Source organism: Petromyzon marinus, chromosome 51 (genome assembly GCF_048934315.1).
Source record: "Petromyzon marinus isolate PM22_M1 ecotype Great Lakes invasive population chromosome 51, UKy_Petmar_22M1.pri1.0, whole genome shotgun sequence".
Classification (NCBI taxonomy): Eukaryota; Metazoa; Chordata; class Hyperoartia; order Petromyzontiformes; family Petromyzontidae; genus Petromyzon; species Petromyzon marinus.
Window position 1 is genome coordinate 8148221 of NC_133717.1, and position 19184 is coordinate 8167404.

At 51.4% G+C, this 19184-nt stretch overlaps 1 protein-coding gene across 1 annotated transcript in view; it reads right to left on the minus strand.

Annotated features, from left to right (window-relative positions):
- The window catches only part of LOC116953318 (uncharacterized), a 43419-nt gene extending 33826 nt beyond the window's left edge, over positions 1 to 9593 (minus strand). The window contains exon 1 of the mRNA XM_076074939.1: positions 8134 to 9593. Coding sequence (XP_075931054.1) covers positions 8134 to 8311 — 178 coding nt within the window. The 5' untranslated portion in view covers positions 8312 to 9593. The remainder of the gene's footprint in view (positions 1 to 8133) is intronic.
- Positions 9594 to 19184: the final 9591 nt, after the last annotated feature.

The window sequence follows — 19184 nt, forward strand, 5'->3', positions numbered from 1 at the left end:
GAGATGTTCTATTAAAAAATCCCTAGAAAAAATGTTTCACCAGGCAAAGCCCACTGAGCTACGCAGCTTTTTTTCAGAAGTGACCTGGCCACAAATGATAGCTCAAAGAAGTGGCTTATCACGTGCAAATGTATAGCAGCCAAATACACGAAACGCGTGATGTTGATTACAAATGTGGAGGGGAAAACCGGAGGACCCGGAGATAAATTCACGCCACCGCGTGGGGAGAGAGAGACACGCAAACTCCAAATATACAGCAGGCGTCAGGGTCGGGAACGAACCCACGACCTCCTGCATGCCAGGCGAGGTAGTTAACATCTCCTAGCCACCGTGATGATGATGAGAGAGAGACACGCAAACTCCAAATATACAGCAGGCGTCAGGGTCGGGATCGAACTCACGACCCTCCTGTATAGCATCTCACCACTGCAACGAGGCACACACACACTCGGTGGGTAGACTAATCGGTGCTTGATGGACAATGTGGCAATACCAAACGGCAGGTGATCAACCATCCACATCGACCCTCTCCAGTAATCTGGAGAGTTTTCTCTATACACGCCTGAGTCTATGACATCCATCCCCATGCCCATTCTATTCACAATGCGAATCGGGTATTTGTTTCTCTCAATTTAAGTCTCCCTGCATCTGTTGCTTAAGCGATATTCACTTACAGAGGGCACTGCACACCAATAAAGGAGTGTCAGAGTGCTTCGTATAAACCGCGATTTACATCAATGCCCAACACTCAGAAAATATCAAACACGAGACATTTCGTTTGATTTCATATACAGTGAGGGAAAAAAGTAGTTGATCTCCTGCTGATTTTGTACGTTTGCCCACTGAAAAAGAAATGATCAGTCTATAATTTTAATGGTAGGTTTATTTGAACAGTGAGAGACAGAATAACAACAAAAATCCAGAAAAACGCATGTCAAAAATGTTATAAATTGATTTACATTTTAATGAGGGAAATAAGTATTTGACCCCCTCTAATCAGAAAGATTTCTGGCTCCCAGGTGTCTTTTATACAGTTAACGAGCTGAGATTAAGAGCACACTCTTAAAGGGAGTGCTCCTAATCTTAGCTTGTTACCTGTATAAAATACACCTGTCCACAGAAGCAATCAATCAATCAGATTCCAAACTCTCCACCATGGCCAAGACCAAAGAGCTCTCCAAGGATGTCAGGGACAAGATTGTAGACCTACACAAGGCTGGAATGGACTACAAGACCATTGCAAGTAGCTTGGTGAGAAGGTGAAAACAGTTGGTGCGATTATTTGCAAATGGAAGAAACACAAAAGAACTATCAATCTCCCTCGGCCTGGGGCTCCATGCAAGATCTCACCTCGTGGAGTTGCAATGATCATGAGAACGGTGAGGAATCAGCCCAGAACTACACGGGAGGATCTTGTCAATGATCTCAAGGCAGCTGGGACCATAGTCACCAAGAAAACAACTGGTAACACACTACGCCGTGAAGGACTGAAATCCTGCAGCGCCCGCAAGGTCCCCCTGCTCAAGAAAGCTCATATACATGCCCGTCTGAAGTTTGCCAATTAACATCTGAATGATTCGGAGGACAACTGGGTGAAAGTGTTGTGGTCAGATGAGACCAAAATGGAGCTCTTTGGCATCAACTCAACGCGCCGTGTTTGGAGGAGGAGGAATGCTGCCTATGACCCCAAGAACACCATCCCCACCGTCAAACATGGAGGTGGAAACATTATGCTTTGGGGGTGTTTTTCTGCTAAGGGGACAGGACAACTTCACCGCATCAAATGGATGATGGACGGGGCCATGTACCGTCAAATCTTGGGTGAGAACCTCCTTCCCTCAGCCAGGGCATTGAAAATGGGTAGTGGATGGGTATTCCAGCATGACAATGACCCAAAACACACGGCCAAGGCAACAAAGGAGTGGCTCAAGAAGAAGCACATTAAGGTCCTGGAGTGGCCTAGCCAGTCTCCAGACCTTAATCCCATAGAAAAGCTGTGGAGGGAGCTGAAGGTTCGAGTTGCCAAACGTCAGCCTCGAAACCTTAATGACTTGGAGAAGATCTGCAAAGAGGAGTGGGACAAAATCCCTCCTGAGATGTGTGCAAACCTGGTGGCCAACTACAAGAAACGTCTGACCTCTGTGATTGCCAACAAGGGTTTTGCCACCAAGTACTAAGTCATGTTTTGCAGAGGGGTCAAATACTCATTTCCCTCATTAAAATGCAAATCAATTTATTACATTTTTGACATGCGTTTTTATGGATTTTGTTGTTATTCTGTCTCTCACTGTTCAAATAAACCTACCATTAAAATTATAGAATGATAATTTATTTGTTAGTGGGCAAACGTACAAAATCAGCAGGGGATCAAATACTTTTTTCCCTCACTGCATCTCAACAAAGCAATGCAACCCCTATCCAATATAATGTAATGCCAATAATGAATTACGGTGAGTGTCTGATAGAGTGCCGTCCTAGTCACATCAACACCTCGTCTCAACACATTTAAAAGGGCAACCCCAGTGGCAACTGTCCCTGTGTGTTGCGCAATGTGCAGCTGTTTAATACTCCCAATTGAGTGTTACTAATAGAAGTTTATTTTACCATAAAGACCGGCTACAAATTTCCAAGAATAATAACAACAACAACAGCCGCCATTCGCCACTTAAGTGGCGGTGGCAACACCACGGCGCTTGTGCCAGGCTAGGTGCACTTAGAGGACACGTAATGTATCGACAATAATAGGAGGTCACGGGACAGACCCACGTGCCATGGACACCCAGCACGGTTGGCTACGTATGGTGCGAAAGCAGTTCAACACACATAATCTGTGACAAAGAGCTTCATAGCTCATCGGATTCCCCCAGTCTACATAAAGATTCTGATTCTGGTTGACTGACTGAGATGACTGACAGGGAGGGGCGGAGAAGGGCAGGAATTTTATTTTTTCCAGAGTTCAGCCCTGGACAGCTCCGGCTGCAATTAAGCCATGCCCTGAGTCACCCTGCCACCTCCCCTGGGTTAGGGAGGTTGAAGTGTTTGTGTCGCCTCGGTGGGTGCGGTGCTGTGATTAATCGCTATGCAATGCGAGCCACACTGCGATAGCGACCAAAACAACCATAGGCGCCCTCTGTAGAAGAACGCGTGAGAGTTGCGTTCAGGAACGGGTTGCCCTGTGACAGCGCTTTGTGGGAAATTCAGAATGTGAGCAGTATCACGGCCATTGTGAAATCACCGAGAAAGAGACACCCAGACACAGGGTTCAAACCCAGGTTCTTAGCAGTGCTGGCTCAGTAACCCTGACATTACGCCAGGATCCTGTTTGTGGACTTCAGCTCTGCCTTCAACACCATCATCCCTGCCCTGCTTCAGGACAAGCTCTTCCAGCTGAACGTGCCCGACTCCACCTGCAGGTGGATCACAGACTTCCTGTCTGACAGGAAGCAGTGGGTTAAGCTGGGAACACAAGTCTCTGACTCCAGGTCCATCAGCACCGGAACTCCTCAGGGCTGCGTCCTTTCCCCACTGCCCTACTCCCTGTGCACCAACAGCTGCACCTCCAATCATCTGTCCGTCAAACTCTTGACGTTTGCGGACGACACCACCCTCATTGGGCTGATCTCTGGTAGGGATGAGTCTGACTATAGGTGGGAAGCTGACAACCTGGTGACCTGGTGTAGCCAGAACAATTTAGAGCTAAATGCTCTAAAGACAGTTGAGATGGTTGTGGATTTCAGAAGAATACAGCCCCACTCACCCCCATCACCCTGTGCGACTCCCCAGTCAAAACTGTGGAGTCCTCCCGCTTCCTGGGCACTATTCTCTCTCGGGACCTCAAGTGGGAACTGAACATCAGCTCCCTCACCAAGAGAGCTCAACAGAGGATGTACTTCCTACGGCAGCTGAAGAAATTCAATCTGCCAAAGACAATGATGGTGCACTTCTATACAGCAATCATTGAATCCATCCTCACCTCCTCCATAACCGTCTGGTACGCTGCTGCCACTGCCAAGGACAAGAGCAGACTGCAGCGTATCATCCACACTGCTGAGAAGGTGATTGCCTGCAATCTACCAACCCTCGAGGACCTGCACACCTCGAGGACCATGAAGCGAGCGAGGAAGATTGTGGCAGATTTCTCCCACCCTGGACACTCTCTGTTCCAGCTACTCTCCTCCGGCAGAAGGCTGCAGTCCATCAGGACCAAAACCTCACGCCACAAAAACAGTTTCTTCCCACCGCTGCTGGCCTATTCAACAAGGCCAAGGGCTTACACTGACTTTAATATTTTATCTACAAAATGACACCTTGCCATATTTACACTATGTTACCCCATTTGTATTTTTTGTATTTTTTTATTGTATCTTATAGCTACTTTATATTCAATATTTATTCAAAAATTTACATACTTTAGCCCCTTAGTGTTAGTTAGACTTTGTACCTTTAGTATAGTTAAACTTGTATACCACTTAAATTTCGATTTAATGCTTTCGTGACTGCAATGATTCATCTTCTTTGGTTCTTTCGGTAAAGTCACGTAGAATGAGAATAAAATAATAAATTGATAAAATAAAATAACACAATAATATTCTCACGACGTTTCGGCCACAACACAAGCGGCCTTCATCAGGTGGAGGGAGCGAGACTGTCTGGTAGGACAGCGCTGGAGTGAGAGAGCCACGTTCAGATCACGGCTTTTAAGCTGTGTGAGAGGAACAAAGAGCCTTGACGAAGGAATTAGCATAAAATTTAGCATTGAAAAGGCTGAATGATTAGCTTGTGACTGGTCACAGAAATAGCTATGTTAAAAGTTAAAGCATACACATCCGCAGAGGCACCCATTGTTAAAAGGAATTAGCATAGAATTTAGCATTGAAATAGCTAAATTAAGGCATTCGCTTGTAACTGCTACAGAAATAGTTACGTTGAAGTCAGAGCATACACATTCACCGAGGCACTTAGTACAAATCAAAACAGGAGAATTTAGCATTGAAATAACTAGGCGAATTTAGCATTGAAATAACTGGGTGATTTGCTAGTGACTGGTCACAGAAATGCCTACACATCTGAGCTATTCACAGTACTATATAGTGAACCAATAAAAACTAAAATATAAATTACCTTCATGTTATCAATAAACTCTATATTCTCCAATCAGCTAAGCTACCAACCATAAGTCGTTATATATCACAATGCTATATGGCGAAAAAATGGGTGGATTCTTACCCTCAAATTTCCGTACCACGGATAGCTACGGGCCCCGTTCAGACGGACGAGTTCGTCCATGGTCGGAACAGAGGAGGGGGAGAGAGACAGCTGCGAAGCCCTAGTATACTCCATGTTGTAAACCATACCATTAACCGTGGTTTGAGAGGTATTAAGAGGCAATGCTGGCGAAAGAGCTGCGGTCTGAAGGTCATCGTAAAATTACAATTAATTAAGAACAGAAATGATTTAACACATCTTTCCAGTGGTTACTAAGCCTGAATCCATCTTCTCGGTTGAAATTGTCTCTGTGCTTGTATATGTGAATGGCCTCATGAACGAATCTCTCATGGTAGCCAGTTGGTTTGCAAAGAACCTCCGTCTTGGAGAAGTCAATGTCATGTGAGCCCACTGAATTGTAACAGTGATCTGCCACGGCAGAGGAGTTCGTCTTACCGTGTTTCAAGTCTGCTTTATGTTCGCGGATGCGGTCCGAGATATGTCTTTTGGTTTCTCCAATGTAGCTACTACCACAGAGGCACTTTAGTTTGTAAACGCCCGGGTACTGTATGTCTGGAAGAGCATCTTTTACAGATGGAACTAAATCACGGATTTTGTGTACTGTGTTGAATCGGACCTGGATCTTGTGTTTATTCAGGATTTTGGAGATCTTTTTAGTGACCCCTGCAATGTAGGGTAAGGTGATGGTTTTGAGTGGCTCCACAAGAGGATCCTTCTTCATGACTGGAGTGATGGCTTTGCGGATTGTGTAGTCGGAGTAGCCATTAGCCCTGAGAGCCTGGTGTACGTGCTTGAGTTCACTGGTAATGTGTTCCTGGTCGGAAATGCATTGGGCTCTATGGTATAGAGTCTTGATGAGGCAGTTCTTCTGGGATGGATGGTGGTGGGAATCCGGTTTCAAGTAAGCATCTGTATGGGTAGCTTTCCTGTAGACAGAGTGGCTCATTGAACCATCATGTCTCCTTTTAATTAAGACATCCAGAAAGGGTAGTTTGCCATCTTTTTCGACCTCCATGGTAAATCTGATGGCTGGGTGTATGGAATTGATGTGGTCGCGGAATTGGTCTAGAGCATCCAGACTGCCACTCTACGCCCGACCTTATGGAAGAGGTACGTTGATGACACCTTTGTCATCTGGCCACATGGCCAGCCTGCTCGTAATTGTTAATGGTGTGGGTTCAAACTTGATTTGAAGCTTTCGTGACTGCAGGAATTAACCTTTGGTTCTTTCGGTAAAGTCGCGAGGAAAGAAAATAAATTAAATAGAATTAAATACTAGAATACGACGCTTCGATTGGAACACAAACAGTCGTCGCCAGGTAGAACTACATTTCTTTCGACGTGACTTTACCGATAGAACCAACGAGTTGTGGTGGGTTTAACTCTCCAACACACCGGTGTGCTGTGCACGAGCACACTAATTGGCGAGCTTTGTTTACGCGAGAAACCTTAATAATTGTCTGTGTTGGATGGTGGCGGGTTTAACGACACATTAATATATTTCCGCGATCTAACCCCACCACCCCCCCCCCAAAAAAAAAAACCAACAACTTTATTATGGATATAATATTGGTCGCGAAAGACTGCCACTACTACCACTGCGTGTTGAACAGTGTGAAGGGTCTCGATGTGGCAGCGCTTAAAGCGCGACCCACGATTCGCATCGCTCGCCCACCACAACCGTCGCCCTCAACGCCACGACAATGCCAACGGGAGGAGCGGTGGCGCAGTGGTTAGCACGCTGCCGCTATCAATGCGCCTCCAGCGATGCGACCATTGACCCTCGGTAACGGCAAACGTCGGCGGTGAGCCATCGTCACCAAAACCCGCACTGACCAGCGCGGTGAAGTATGGTCAAACAACCCCCATGTCCGAACCGACACGGCAGTGGGTTGACAGAACGGCTATACATGTCCACTCCCTGCATTTTTTGTGAATGTTTCTACATTGTGTACATTGCTTAATGTGATGAATTCGTCAATAAATTACACCGCGCACGGATGTAAATATTCTCCTTAAAGTATTAAAAGTTGCACGACGCATCGGTGTGGTGTGCAGCATTCACTGAGTGAATGAGTGTGCGTGAGTTCGATTCCTTCTGACGGCCAACACCAAGTGACGATTATCAGAACCGGTCCTGGGCCTCCCCTAGGTCGACTCGGCCTTAAACGAGTAGCTTGCGCGGTGCGTAAACATCGCCACTAGGGAGACAAAGGCGGCCGAGCGTGGTGTTCGCCACCCACCCCCTCTTGTGCCGTGCCGGCCTTCATAGGTGCTACTCGCTAACAGCACTTGCCCCAACAGTCTGTTAAGGCTACACGGGGTAGCTTTTGTCTGTCGGTGAGTGCGTGAGTGTGTTTTTTTCGTGATAGTGTGTGCGTGTGTGCTCGAGTTAATGAGTGAACGTGCATGCGTGTGTGTGCATGAGTTGAGTGAATGTGGTTTGTGTGTGTGTGTGTGTGAGATAGTTAATGAGTATATACGCGTGTGTGGGGAGCGGTGGCGCAGTGGTCAGCGCGCTGCAATACGAACCCGGCGGCTTGAGTTTGAGTCCCGACAAAGGCTCTCATCAGTGGCGCGTGATATCAAGATCGGTTTTTGGCCTCCTCTAGGTCGACGTAGCCAGAAAATAGCACGTGGGTGGTTTAACAATTCAAGGATCCACTGCCATCCTGCCATCTGGTGAGCTCGCAACCCAAGTCTGCACCACCAGCGACTGACAGTCTCCAATATAACTACTGATCAAGATCAAAACCCCGCTCATCGTATGCGTCACGATGAGTCGATGGTCGTTTTGGGTTAAAGATCCTCGCTCCCTGTTGCCTCCCGCACATCCGACTAGCGCGGCTGGCTACGTACGGTGCGAAAGAAGTTCAACAGACAGCGCAGACGCGAAGATAAACCTACCGGACTTAATGCAATTCTGGTAGCCGGGTGCTTTTCCAGAAGCCAGGCGCGATACCTCCTCGTCATCCTCCTCCTCTTCATCGTCATCGTCGTCGTCTTCAATCGCCGCCTCATCCTCGTCATCATCTTGACGGGTCACCAGGTCCTCACCTCGTCGCCTCTTCGAAGGCATCTTCATGTCGCCCGATCTTGGGCACGGTTCGGGGAGTCGGTTGGGAGGATGAGGGGGTGAGTGAGTGAGTGAACGAACGAGTGAGCGAACGAGTGAGTGAACGAGTGAATGAACGAGTGAGTGAACGTCGTTGGATGCGCACCCACGTGGCGTACGGATGAGAGTGAGCGAGCTTTCGAGCACTCCGCGAAGCTCAGGAAAATTCGCCGTCGATGCTGGCGGTGGTGATGGTGGTGGTGCTGAGTTGGCAGTGGTGCAACAGCAGAGGCACAAACGAAGTGATGATTGAACGCATTCGTCAATAGCACTGCCCTGCGAGGAAAGGGATCCTATACAAGACTACTTTTGCGGACAGTGGGTTCTACTTCATGGGAGATAGATGATGCTACAGGTGGTTCATGATGTGCCTCCTGATGGTGTTCACGAATTCGCCCTGACGTCGCTATCGCGAGTGGTGTCTCGACTCAAGAGAGGTGGATTGTGGTTGACGCACAAGCGGCGGTAGTGATGATGATGGTGTTGTTGTAGAATTTAACTCAATTGTCAACAAGATTTGTTGTTGAAGACGTGGACACGAAACGGAAACCGCTGACGAGCTCGCTGTGCGCCGCATGAGATGCACGCGGCGCGATGCCTGGCAAAGTGATTCTGAAGCTCCCATCGCATCCCTCCATCCTCCTCTCCATCACTCCTCCCTCCCTTCCCTCCTCCCCGTTCCCCACCTTCTCTCTCCATCCTCACCTTCCTCCCCCACACTGCCCTTTGTTCTACCACACTCCCTCACTCCACCCTATCTCACTCCTCCCCTCCCTCCATCCTCCTCTCCATCACTCCTCCCTCCATCCCCCCTAGAACCCCCCGACGACCTCCCTCCTACCACCTCCATCTCTCACATCTCTCTCTATTCCATCCTGATCGTATACGCCTGCCTTCCTCCTACCATCTTAATGACAATCATATTCACGATAATAAACAGTCATAACATTGACTGTACACAGTTGCGCCATTCGTGCAAACCGCATCACGCAACGTCGCTCGATCCACGACGCGCATGGACGGGCTTAACAGGTGAAGATGTTTTTGGCCAATTCACGAGCGCAGTTTTGCACTTGCGCGCGCTGCGGCGAGGCGACCGGAGGCACACCCGGAGCAAAGCCCACGCGTGCGAGGGGGCAACGCTCGATCCCACACCGGAAGGGACGGATGACATTCGCCCGCACTTTACTGTACCGCCGTCTCCCAGCAGAGCCCGGGGTACGGCTCCTTCTTCCCCCACGCCCGAGGCGGCCCCCCAGCCCAGACAGCTGTAGCCCCCGCCCCTCCTCCCCCCCCCACCTTATCATTGACGTCACGACGCTCGCATGCTGTTTGTCTGTAAAGAGGTTCGCTCCACGTACAACCCCTCGTCTCGGTGTCCTCGTCAATGATTAACGAGCGGCCAGGCGGCTCCTCCTGGGCCCATAAATCAGACGAATGTGGAAAAAATAAACCCCCACACACGTGACGCTCCGAAGCTGATGCCACCCTGAATGAGTGAACGAGCGAGTGGGTGCGGGTGAGAGAGCGGGTGGGTGATTGGTCGAGCCGGTGGGTGAGTGAGTGGGTGAGCGACTGAGTGGGTGAGTGGCTGGGTGAGCGAATTAGTGGGCGAGTGGACGAGTGGGTGACCGATTGGGTGAGCGAATGAGTGTGCGAGCGGGTGGACGAGCGAATAAGTGGGCGAGCAGGTGGACGAGCGAATGAGTGGGTGACCGATTGGGTGAGCGAATGAGTGGGCGAGCGGGTGGGTGAGCGAATGAGTGGGTGGGTGAGCTTGTTATTGTGAGCTGTAGCGTGGTGAGTGCGTGGTCTCGGTGTGGACGGCTTCGCAAGCGCCTGCAACTGCTGTGTTTGCTCATCCCTCCAATAGACGAAACGTCGCGGGGTGGGGCGGGGGGGACTTTGAGCTCCGCGTGATGACAGCGAACGCACGAGAACCGCGCACGTGTGTGATTGGGAGAATTTAGAGTGCTCCTGTGTGTTTTGGGGGTTACGGCCTTAACAGCACTTGCCCCATGAGTGCACGTGGGCTATGTGGCGCAGCTTTGTCTTTGTGCATTAGGAGGTATGACTTTAATAGTACTTACCCCAGCACTCCATGCAGGCTATATGGCTGCACCTTTGGCTTTGTGGATTCAAGGATATGGTCGTAATCATCCGCAGCCATGATCGATCCACTGCTGGATCAACGTCCTTCCCAATCTCGTCGCCACACATCCTGTGATGCAACAATTCGCCTGATAAATGACCTTAATAGGTGGTTGCTTACAGCACCTTCATCGAGCGGTGGATAATGATGATGTCGGTTAGGGCTACAGATGGGTTGGCTAGTGTGGGTGGGGTTAGAGGTAGGGCTATAGATGGGTTGGCTAGTGTGGGTGGGGTTAGAGGTAGGGCTATAGATGGGTTGGCTAGTGTGGGTGGGGTTAGAGGTAGGGCTATAGATGGGTTGGCTAGTGTGGGTGGGGTTAGAGGTAGGGCTATAGATGGGTGGGCTAGTGAGGTGGGGTTAGAGGGATGGCTATAGATGGGTGGGCTCGTGTGGTGGGGTTAGAGGGAGGGCTATAGATGGGTGGGCTAGTGAAGTGGGGTTAGAGGGAGGGCTATAGATGGGTTGGCTACTGTGGTGGGGTTAGAGGTAGGGCTATAGATGGGTTGGCTACTGTGGTGGGGTTAGAGGGAGGGCTACAGATGGGTGGGCTAGTGTGGTGGGGTTACAGGGAGGGCTACAGATGGGTGGGCTAGTGTGGGTGGGGTTAGAGGGAGGGCTATAGACGGGTTGTCTAGTGTGGTGGGGTTAGAGGGAGGGCTACAGATCGGTTGTCTAGTGTGGTGGGGTTATAGGGAGGGCTATAGATGGGTTGTCTAGTGAGGTGGGGTTAGAGGTAGGGCTATAGATGGGTTGTCTAGTGTGGGTGGGGTTAGAGGTAGGGCTATGGATGGGTGGGCTAGTGTGGTGGGGTTAGAGGGAGGGCTATAGATGGGTTGGCTAGTGTGGGTGGGGTTAGAGGGAGGGCTGTAGATGGGTGGGCTCGTGTGGGTGGGGTTAGAGGGAGGGCTATAGACGGGTGGGCTCGTGTGGGTGGGGTTAGAGGGAGGGCTGTGTTCGCTCTCCGTTCTGTTTAACCACAGCGCCCTCTGCAGCGGCGAGGCATCGGCAAACCGCGCGTGGTGGAGCGAACGATTTACGTGTTGCCTCTGTGAGTGCCGACAAAACGAAATCTCGACAAATCCGTCAACACCACTGTGTGCCCTTAACACGAGGCGGTGAGACGTGCAAAAGATAAGTGGTACCCAATTTTATTTGCACGTGGAGACCACAGATGTGGGAAGAGAGCGATTTACGTTGAGCTTTGTTAATTACAGCAGAGGGCAGTAGAGCATCACTCACCAGTCAACTTACGTAACATGTATCCACTCCTGGATGAAGGCCTCCCCCCATGACGTATCCGTAAAGGGGGGGGGGGGGGGTTGACCATACTTCACCACGCTAGTTAGTGCAAGTTAGTGATAATCACTCACCACCCACGCTTAGCCGTGACCTGGGAGCAAACCCCGGATGGCTGGAGTCGCATTGATAGCGTAGCGTGCTAATCGCTGCGCCGCGGCTCCTCCCGTTTGCATTTTTCAATTGCAGTGGTGGTGCCGGGATCGCATTGGGCCGGTGAGTCAGGAGCGGTTCGGATATCACTCGCCACCGCTGCTAGCCGTGTCTGGTAATGATCGAGTTCGGCTTGGCCGGGTGAATTTCTCACGCGTTAATTCATGACACTGTCGCGTTCATTACCGACCCCCCACCTTTTCGTGTGGAACTTCTGGTGATGCAATAATTTCCGAGCCACGCCGCATGTCGAGTCGTTGGTTAGTAGTGGCGGTAGCCTGGATATATTCTCTAGCCGAGGGGTCAGAGGTTTATTTGTCGAGGACAACTCGCTCATTGAGCCGGGGCGCTCCTATTCAAGCGAGTCTCGGAAAACAGACAGCAGCGAGGCGTATTCGCATTGTATTATTATTCCGTGACTGCACCGACCTTCCAGCGTTCAAATCATTGACTAACACTCACTTTTTTTTTAAATTGCTTTTAATGTTTAGCTAAGTTTTACGTGTTTTTCGTGTTTTTACCATTTGATGTTGTTTTTTGCTGCTTTTATGATTTTATGTAAAGTGTCTTTGAGTATTCAGAAAAGCGCTCACAAATAAAATGCATTATTATTATAAGTTATGCTTTTTTATACATATATATACAGGGTGCTGAGAAACATGTTTTCACACCTCTGAGAATGTGCTACAATATAACGATGAATGCGCTGCCTCCGATCTCTGTAGACCACCTGGAGAAGCTATAAACATGACATTTGGTATCGCGTTACAGTGCATTTTGCGGTTTTTCCTCCTCCCCACCCCTCCCCCTCCATTAAAAACGATCGTCCCGTATAAGTGTCTAAAACATGTATCTAAGCACCCTAAATATCCTATTTAAACATCATCGCGGTGAAACATTTCCACAACGATCCACGTTCACGCGCCGTTGCCTGGCGATCTCCGCAGGCGGCTCGCCGTCAAGTTTGCGCAGCGGAGTTCAGCACAGAGCTGGCGCGCGCGTGCGATCACCGCACCGATGGGGCGAGGCTCCCCACCTCGTTCCCCGCTGCGGCGTCGAGGAGGAGCCGTGGGGCCTGGCTCGCCACTAGGAGGCCAACAAACAGCGGGGATTCCACCTGTCCGGGCTATGTGGGGATAGAGCGGTGGTTCTCAATTGGGGAGGGGCGGGGGAGGGGCGGGGGAGGGGGGTTGCGAGGCGGACCCTCTTCTGTGGGTGCGTGGCGATGTCCCAGGGGGACACGTGAGGTCATTTATAAATGTGTGAAAGTATATCGTGCATGGGTCATTACGTACATACTACACTACACAGTACACTTTTTAACGCACTATGATACACCCACCCCCCCTCTCTCCGAGTCGTCCCCTCCCATCCCCCCCTCTCTCTCTAAGTCGTCCCCTCCCACCCCCCCCCTCTCTCTCTCTTTTTTTACGATCAGGGGAAACAAGAAGATGCTCGGTGTAGTCGGCACTTTGCTTCGTTCATCATTTCGTTTTTTTTGTTTTTTTATGCTTTGCTTTATGTAAACCCCCCCCCCCCCCACCTTTTTAAATGAAAGATTTAACAAAATATTTCTCGCACTGCTCTCCTTACCCCTTCCCTCTCTCTCTACCCCCCTCTCTGCCCCCCACCTCTCTCTCTCTACCCCCTCTCTTCCTACTCGATGTCGCTCTCGCTTTTTTTTAACTACGACAAGTGCTGCATCTGCACGCAGCCCTCCTCACAGTCAAACGGCCTCCGACGGGTAGCTCACAATCTGCATGCACAGAGCTCTCTACCGTCATCTGCCACCGAGCACACGGCCTCCTCCAGCGCCCACTGCTCCTTGAAGGCCGGCACGGCGTGGGTCAGCCGCGCACGGCGGAACTCCGGCCCACACTCCCTGGCTCCGACCAGAGCGCGGAAGATGCCCAGGCTGTTGGCCGGACGTTGCCCCTCCAGGGCCACCTTCCTCGCCCTGTATATGGCGAGCTTGGCGTAGCCGACGAGCACGTTGACCCGCCCCTGAAGATGTTGGGGTCCGTCGCCCTTCGGGTATCCAGGACCTTGAACAACGAGTCCAGGCTCTTGCACTCCCCCACCCCCCCCCCCCCACAAGACGAAGCCACACACAGTCAAACAAATCGGCCGGCTTTATGGCATTTTCTAATTGGGGTTATCATAATCAGCATCATCATCATCATCAGGCGTGTCGTGTGATGGATGAATGAGTAAGTTATGTAAATAGGGTCCAGCTGAAGCAGGAAGGTGGAGGAGGTTCTTGGGTACGAGAAGGGCTGCCTGGAATCGAGCAAAGGGGTTCCTGGAAATCCACCCAGGCCGGGAATTCCTGAATCGAGCGAGAATCCAGGTGCCCAGTGCGTCCATGCGCTCTAGACTTTCTGTGCGAGTGTGTGCGTGTGGGGAGCGGTAGTGTAGCGGTTAGCGCGCTGCGCTATAAACCTGGCGACCCGGGTTCGATTCCCGCTCACGGCCAACACCAGTGACCATTATTTGAACCGGTCCTGAGCATCCCCTAGGTCAACTCGGCCTGAAATGAGTATCTGGTGCGGTGTGTAAACATCGCCACTGGAGACAAAGGCGGTCCGGCGTGGTGTACCGTGCCGGCCTTCAGTCTGTTAAGGCTATACGGGGGATCCTAGTCTTAGTGTACCCATCATTGTGTACTACTAATGCCCACAAATACACACGAACCGTTTACACACGGAGAGAGTCAAAACAGCCAACGTATGGCACAAATGCTGTTGTTGGCGAGCAGTGTGTTTAGTGTATGGCTTGCGTATCTCTATGGGTTCACGATATGGATCCATAGTTTGGGTTGCATGGGGGGGGAGCTTCCACGGATTTCTACAGTTCAGTAGTCGTGGCGTCTGTGTTAAAGGGAAGTGGTGATGGTGGCTGTAGATTGGACCGTTCGCGTAACACACATCCTCCATACATCCGTCCAACGGCTTTGTTTACGTTGTGTACAACCGCGAATGCACTCTCACAGCACTTCCGTGTTCATCTAACTGCTGGATGGAGTGTCTCACGCTCCACGCCGTGAGCCCGGCGAGCCGGGGTTCGATTCGCAGGCCGTGCCGACTAAAGTTAAAACAAAAGCACAATGGAGAACACTCTCGTCCAAGGTTATTTTTTCACGTCGCTCAAACAAACTTCGAAGCCGCTCCACGCCTGATGAGCGGCAGACGCGATGGATTTAATTTTTTTTGGTCTTTTATTTCTACAAAGACGAACAACATTTTTTTTAAACACATCCAGCCCAGCGCGCGGCTCTTAAAATACACGCGACACGTTCCCTCCAATCCCTCCGAAAAAAATCGGGAACCACCGCACACGTCCCAGTGAAAGTGAAAACACCAGGTGGTAGCAATGGTGGAAGCCAACGTTTTAAACTTTCTCAGCGGCGCGTGTCCGTGTGCGTTTATATACAATGCGCTGCCCTAGGAACCCGGCGATCCGAGTTCGATTTCCGTTCACGGCCAACACCGGTGACGATTAACTCAACTGGTCCCGGGCCTCCCTGTAGGGCGACTCAGCCTCAAATGTGTACCTGGTGCGGTGTGTAAACACCGCCAATGGTGAGACAACGGCTGGCCGGACGTGGTGCTGACCACCCCCCCCCCCCCCTCCTCGTGTGCCGTTCCGGCCCTCATAGGTGCTCGCTAACAGCACTTGCCCCAACAATATAAGGCTATACGGGGGATCTTTGTCTTTGTTATATAGCACATGCCGCGATGCGTCCCGCAGTGCCGAATTGTAGCCGCAACGGTCCCCGAACGCCGATCCGGGAATGCTTGCGGCACGCCCCATATTTACAAAACAAAAAACTAACGTGTCCGTTCGGTTATATAGGAAAACACGGTACAATGATACAGGGATTATTATGGGCAGGCGTACTTGGTACTCTAGTGTGAGTGCCTTGTGCCGATGAGCCCTACCTCCAAGCGAGCCTTAACAGCGTTGAGAAATAAAAATAACCCGAGCGAGAAATGAAGGCCTCGTTCGCGACCTAACTGCGCTCCGTTATAAACGTACGACAAAGCGCAGTTATGTGCAGAACATTGTTTCTCTTGTGCATCGCACAGGGCACCCCCCTCCCTCCCCCTATCGATCTTCCTTCCGACATTAGGAAGCCACTCGGAGCCATGCGCTTCCAAGTCATCGAGATTGAAAACTCATTTGTTTAGAACTGCTTGTCGTTATTAGCTTGTTGTCCTTTCGCCCCACACGTCTTGATGAGTTCGGTTGGCTACGTACGGTGCGCCAATGGGAGTTCAACGTGCGTACGTTGTTTAGACGGAGTGCTCCTGCCAATAACATCTGGTGGCATCCCAGCAGTGTTCGTTTAATAATCCCGACTCTGCCGATGAGATCCCCCCCCCACCACCCCCAGAGGTCGAAAACCGGGCCAGGGTTTTTTAAACCCTTTTAATGCTACAGTTCACAGTCACCGCGTGGTCGCGAAGGTCCCTCGTAGATTCCTCGAGCCGTGTTGAGGACCCAGGTCGGGCAGACTGATCGTTAGGTCATCTCGAGATTGCATTCAACCACCACCACCACATCCGCAGGTCACGACAACACCACTCACCCCCCTGCTCACTCACCCCCCTGCTCACTCACCACACTGCAGGTCACGACAACTCCCACTCACCCCCCTGCTCACTCACCCCCCTGCTCACTCACCCCCCTGCTCACTCACCACACTGCAGGTCACGACATCACCCACTCACCCCCCTGCTCACTCAACACACGTTCACCACAAAGACAAAGATCCCCCGTACAGCCTGAACAGACTTTTGGGGAAAGTGCTGCTAGCCGAGCACCGATGGCCGGCATAGCGCACGATCGGGTGGGTGGTTGGCCAGCACCGCGTCCGGCCGCCTTTGTCTTCCTTAGGCGATGTTTACACCCCTCACCCGGTACTCATTTGAAGCAGAGTCGAGCTGGGGGAGATCCAGGGCCGGTTCAGATATGTCACTGGCGTTGGCCGTGAGCGGGAACCGAACTCGGCTCGTCTGGTTCATAGCGTTGTGCGGTAACCACTGCACCACCACTCCTCACTGCTCCTCCAATACCAACACACCCGCCGTTCGCCACGAGATGACGGTGACGTCACCACAGCTCCTGTGCCAGGCCAGGTGCACTTTGAGGCCACGTGAAGTGTTGAAGGTTCGCTGACAGGAGGTGGTCTCGGGACAGACCCAGCATTTTGCCATGGATTGGCTGACTGAGATGACCGGTAGATGCACCACCAGCCGAATCTCCTACTGTGCCAACTCCTCCTCCACCAACACACACACACACACCTACTCGCCAAATCGTCCACCCACCTCACCACACTGCAGGTCACCTCACCTCTCGCTCTGCTTCGTTTCTCGCACCCCTCCCTTCGGGAATTCCCTCCTCCCATCATCGTCTCCTACTCCAGATAGCTACAACCTTGCCTGGTTCAAGATACGCGTTGGTTCTCATCTGCTCTACGCTATGAAGTGCTATTTGTTACTGCTCTTAGTTACTGGCCACTTTGCTTTATAAGCAGGGCTTCATCAATATCAGTCGGGTCATCTCGGGTCCGCACCCGGCACACCACATCCAGAATGATACCCCTCTCACCTCTTTGCCTGTGGCTCCTACCAGTCACGTGCCAACCCTACTCCAAAAAGTCCACAAAGCGACCCGGAAAAAATCGAAATGTAAAAGCCCCCGGTCAGAGTCGTTCTGGGCCTGCGATTAGCAACTGCGATGTGAAAACATTAAAACCAAAAAGAACAAAGCTGAGATCCGACGGTCGTTCCGACGGCGACGAAAGCAACAGGATCATTCTGGCTAGGCGCACTCTAGCGGCAGTGCCGTGCGCCGATGATGCCCCACTGCCAAGGCAGATAGCGATGGCGCCGATGCGGGCGGGCGGGCGGGCGGGTGCCGTCCCGAGTCCGACGCGCGATCTTCGGACTGGACGCGTCGCGTGGCAGCGTGGCCTGGACACTCTTGCCAACGAGACGTTTCCCCATCCCCCAAGGGATCTCGCGCGGGTGAAATATTGCAATTCGTGCACGTATGCCTTGGTCCGTCAACACAGATGACGACAACAACAACAATACTCGTTGGTTCTATTCGGTAAAGTCACGTAGGTAAAAAAATAAATTAACAAAAAAAATTACGACGTTTCGGCCACAACACAAGTGGCCTTCATCAGGTGAAGGGACCGGACTGTCCAGAGGACAGCGTTGTTCATCAGGTGAAGGGACCGGACTGTCCAGAGGACAGCGTTGTCCTCTGGACAGTACGGTCCCTTCACCTGATGAAGGCCACTTGTGTTGTGGCCGAAACGTCGTAATTTTTTTTGTTATTTTATTTTTTACCCACGTGACTTTACCGAATAGAACCAAAGAGTATGGATCCTTGCAGTCACAAAAGCTTCAAATCTAGAACAACAACAATCTTCGCATTTCAGGGGGGCGGCTTAAAATCACGGGCATCATCGGCATCTCGAAGCACCGTGCACCGCACTCCACCTCGACCGCCGGGAAGTGGCGGCTGCCCCTGTGTGGCAAGGAGACGCGGGCACCTGGCTCTGGCAATGGGCCAGCGATTGCAATGCGACGGAGTCGTTCTGTGGGTACATTTTTTGTGAGATTTGTTGTCAATTTGCGCCGAGATTGGCGTTGGCTTTAGAGGGTTTTTTTTAATGTTGCAGTTACTGGAAGAAACCCGGGGGATAGCCGCACAGAACATGGAGAGAACATCTAAACTCCACGCAAGAAAGGCACCCGAGTCGGGAATCGAACCCTCCAAGGCCCCTTCGTCCTGTCAGGCTACGTCAGTCTTCTCATCTCACTCTGCTCCCCTCCACGCACTCTCCTACCTCTCCCCTCTCATCTCACTCCACTCCCCTCCACGCACTCTCCTACCTTTCATCTCACTCCACTCCCCTCCACGCACTCCCCTACCTCTCCCCTCTCATCTCACTCCACTCCCCTCCACACACTCCCCTACCTCTCCCCTCTCATCTCACTCTACTCCCCTCAACACACTCTCCTACCTCTCCCCTCTCATCTCACTCCACTCCCCTCCACACACTCCCCTACCTCTCCACTTTCATCTCACTCTGCTCCCCTCCACACACTCCCCTACCTCTCCCCTCTCATCTCACTCCCCTCCCCTCCACGCACTCCCCTACCTCTCCCCTCTCATCTCACTCCACTCCCCTCCACTCACTCTCCGATCTCTCCTGCC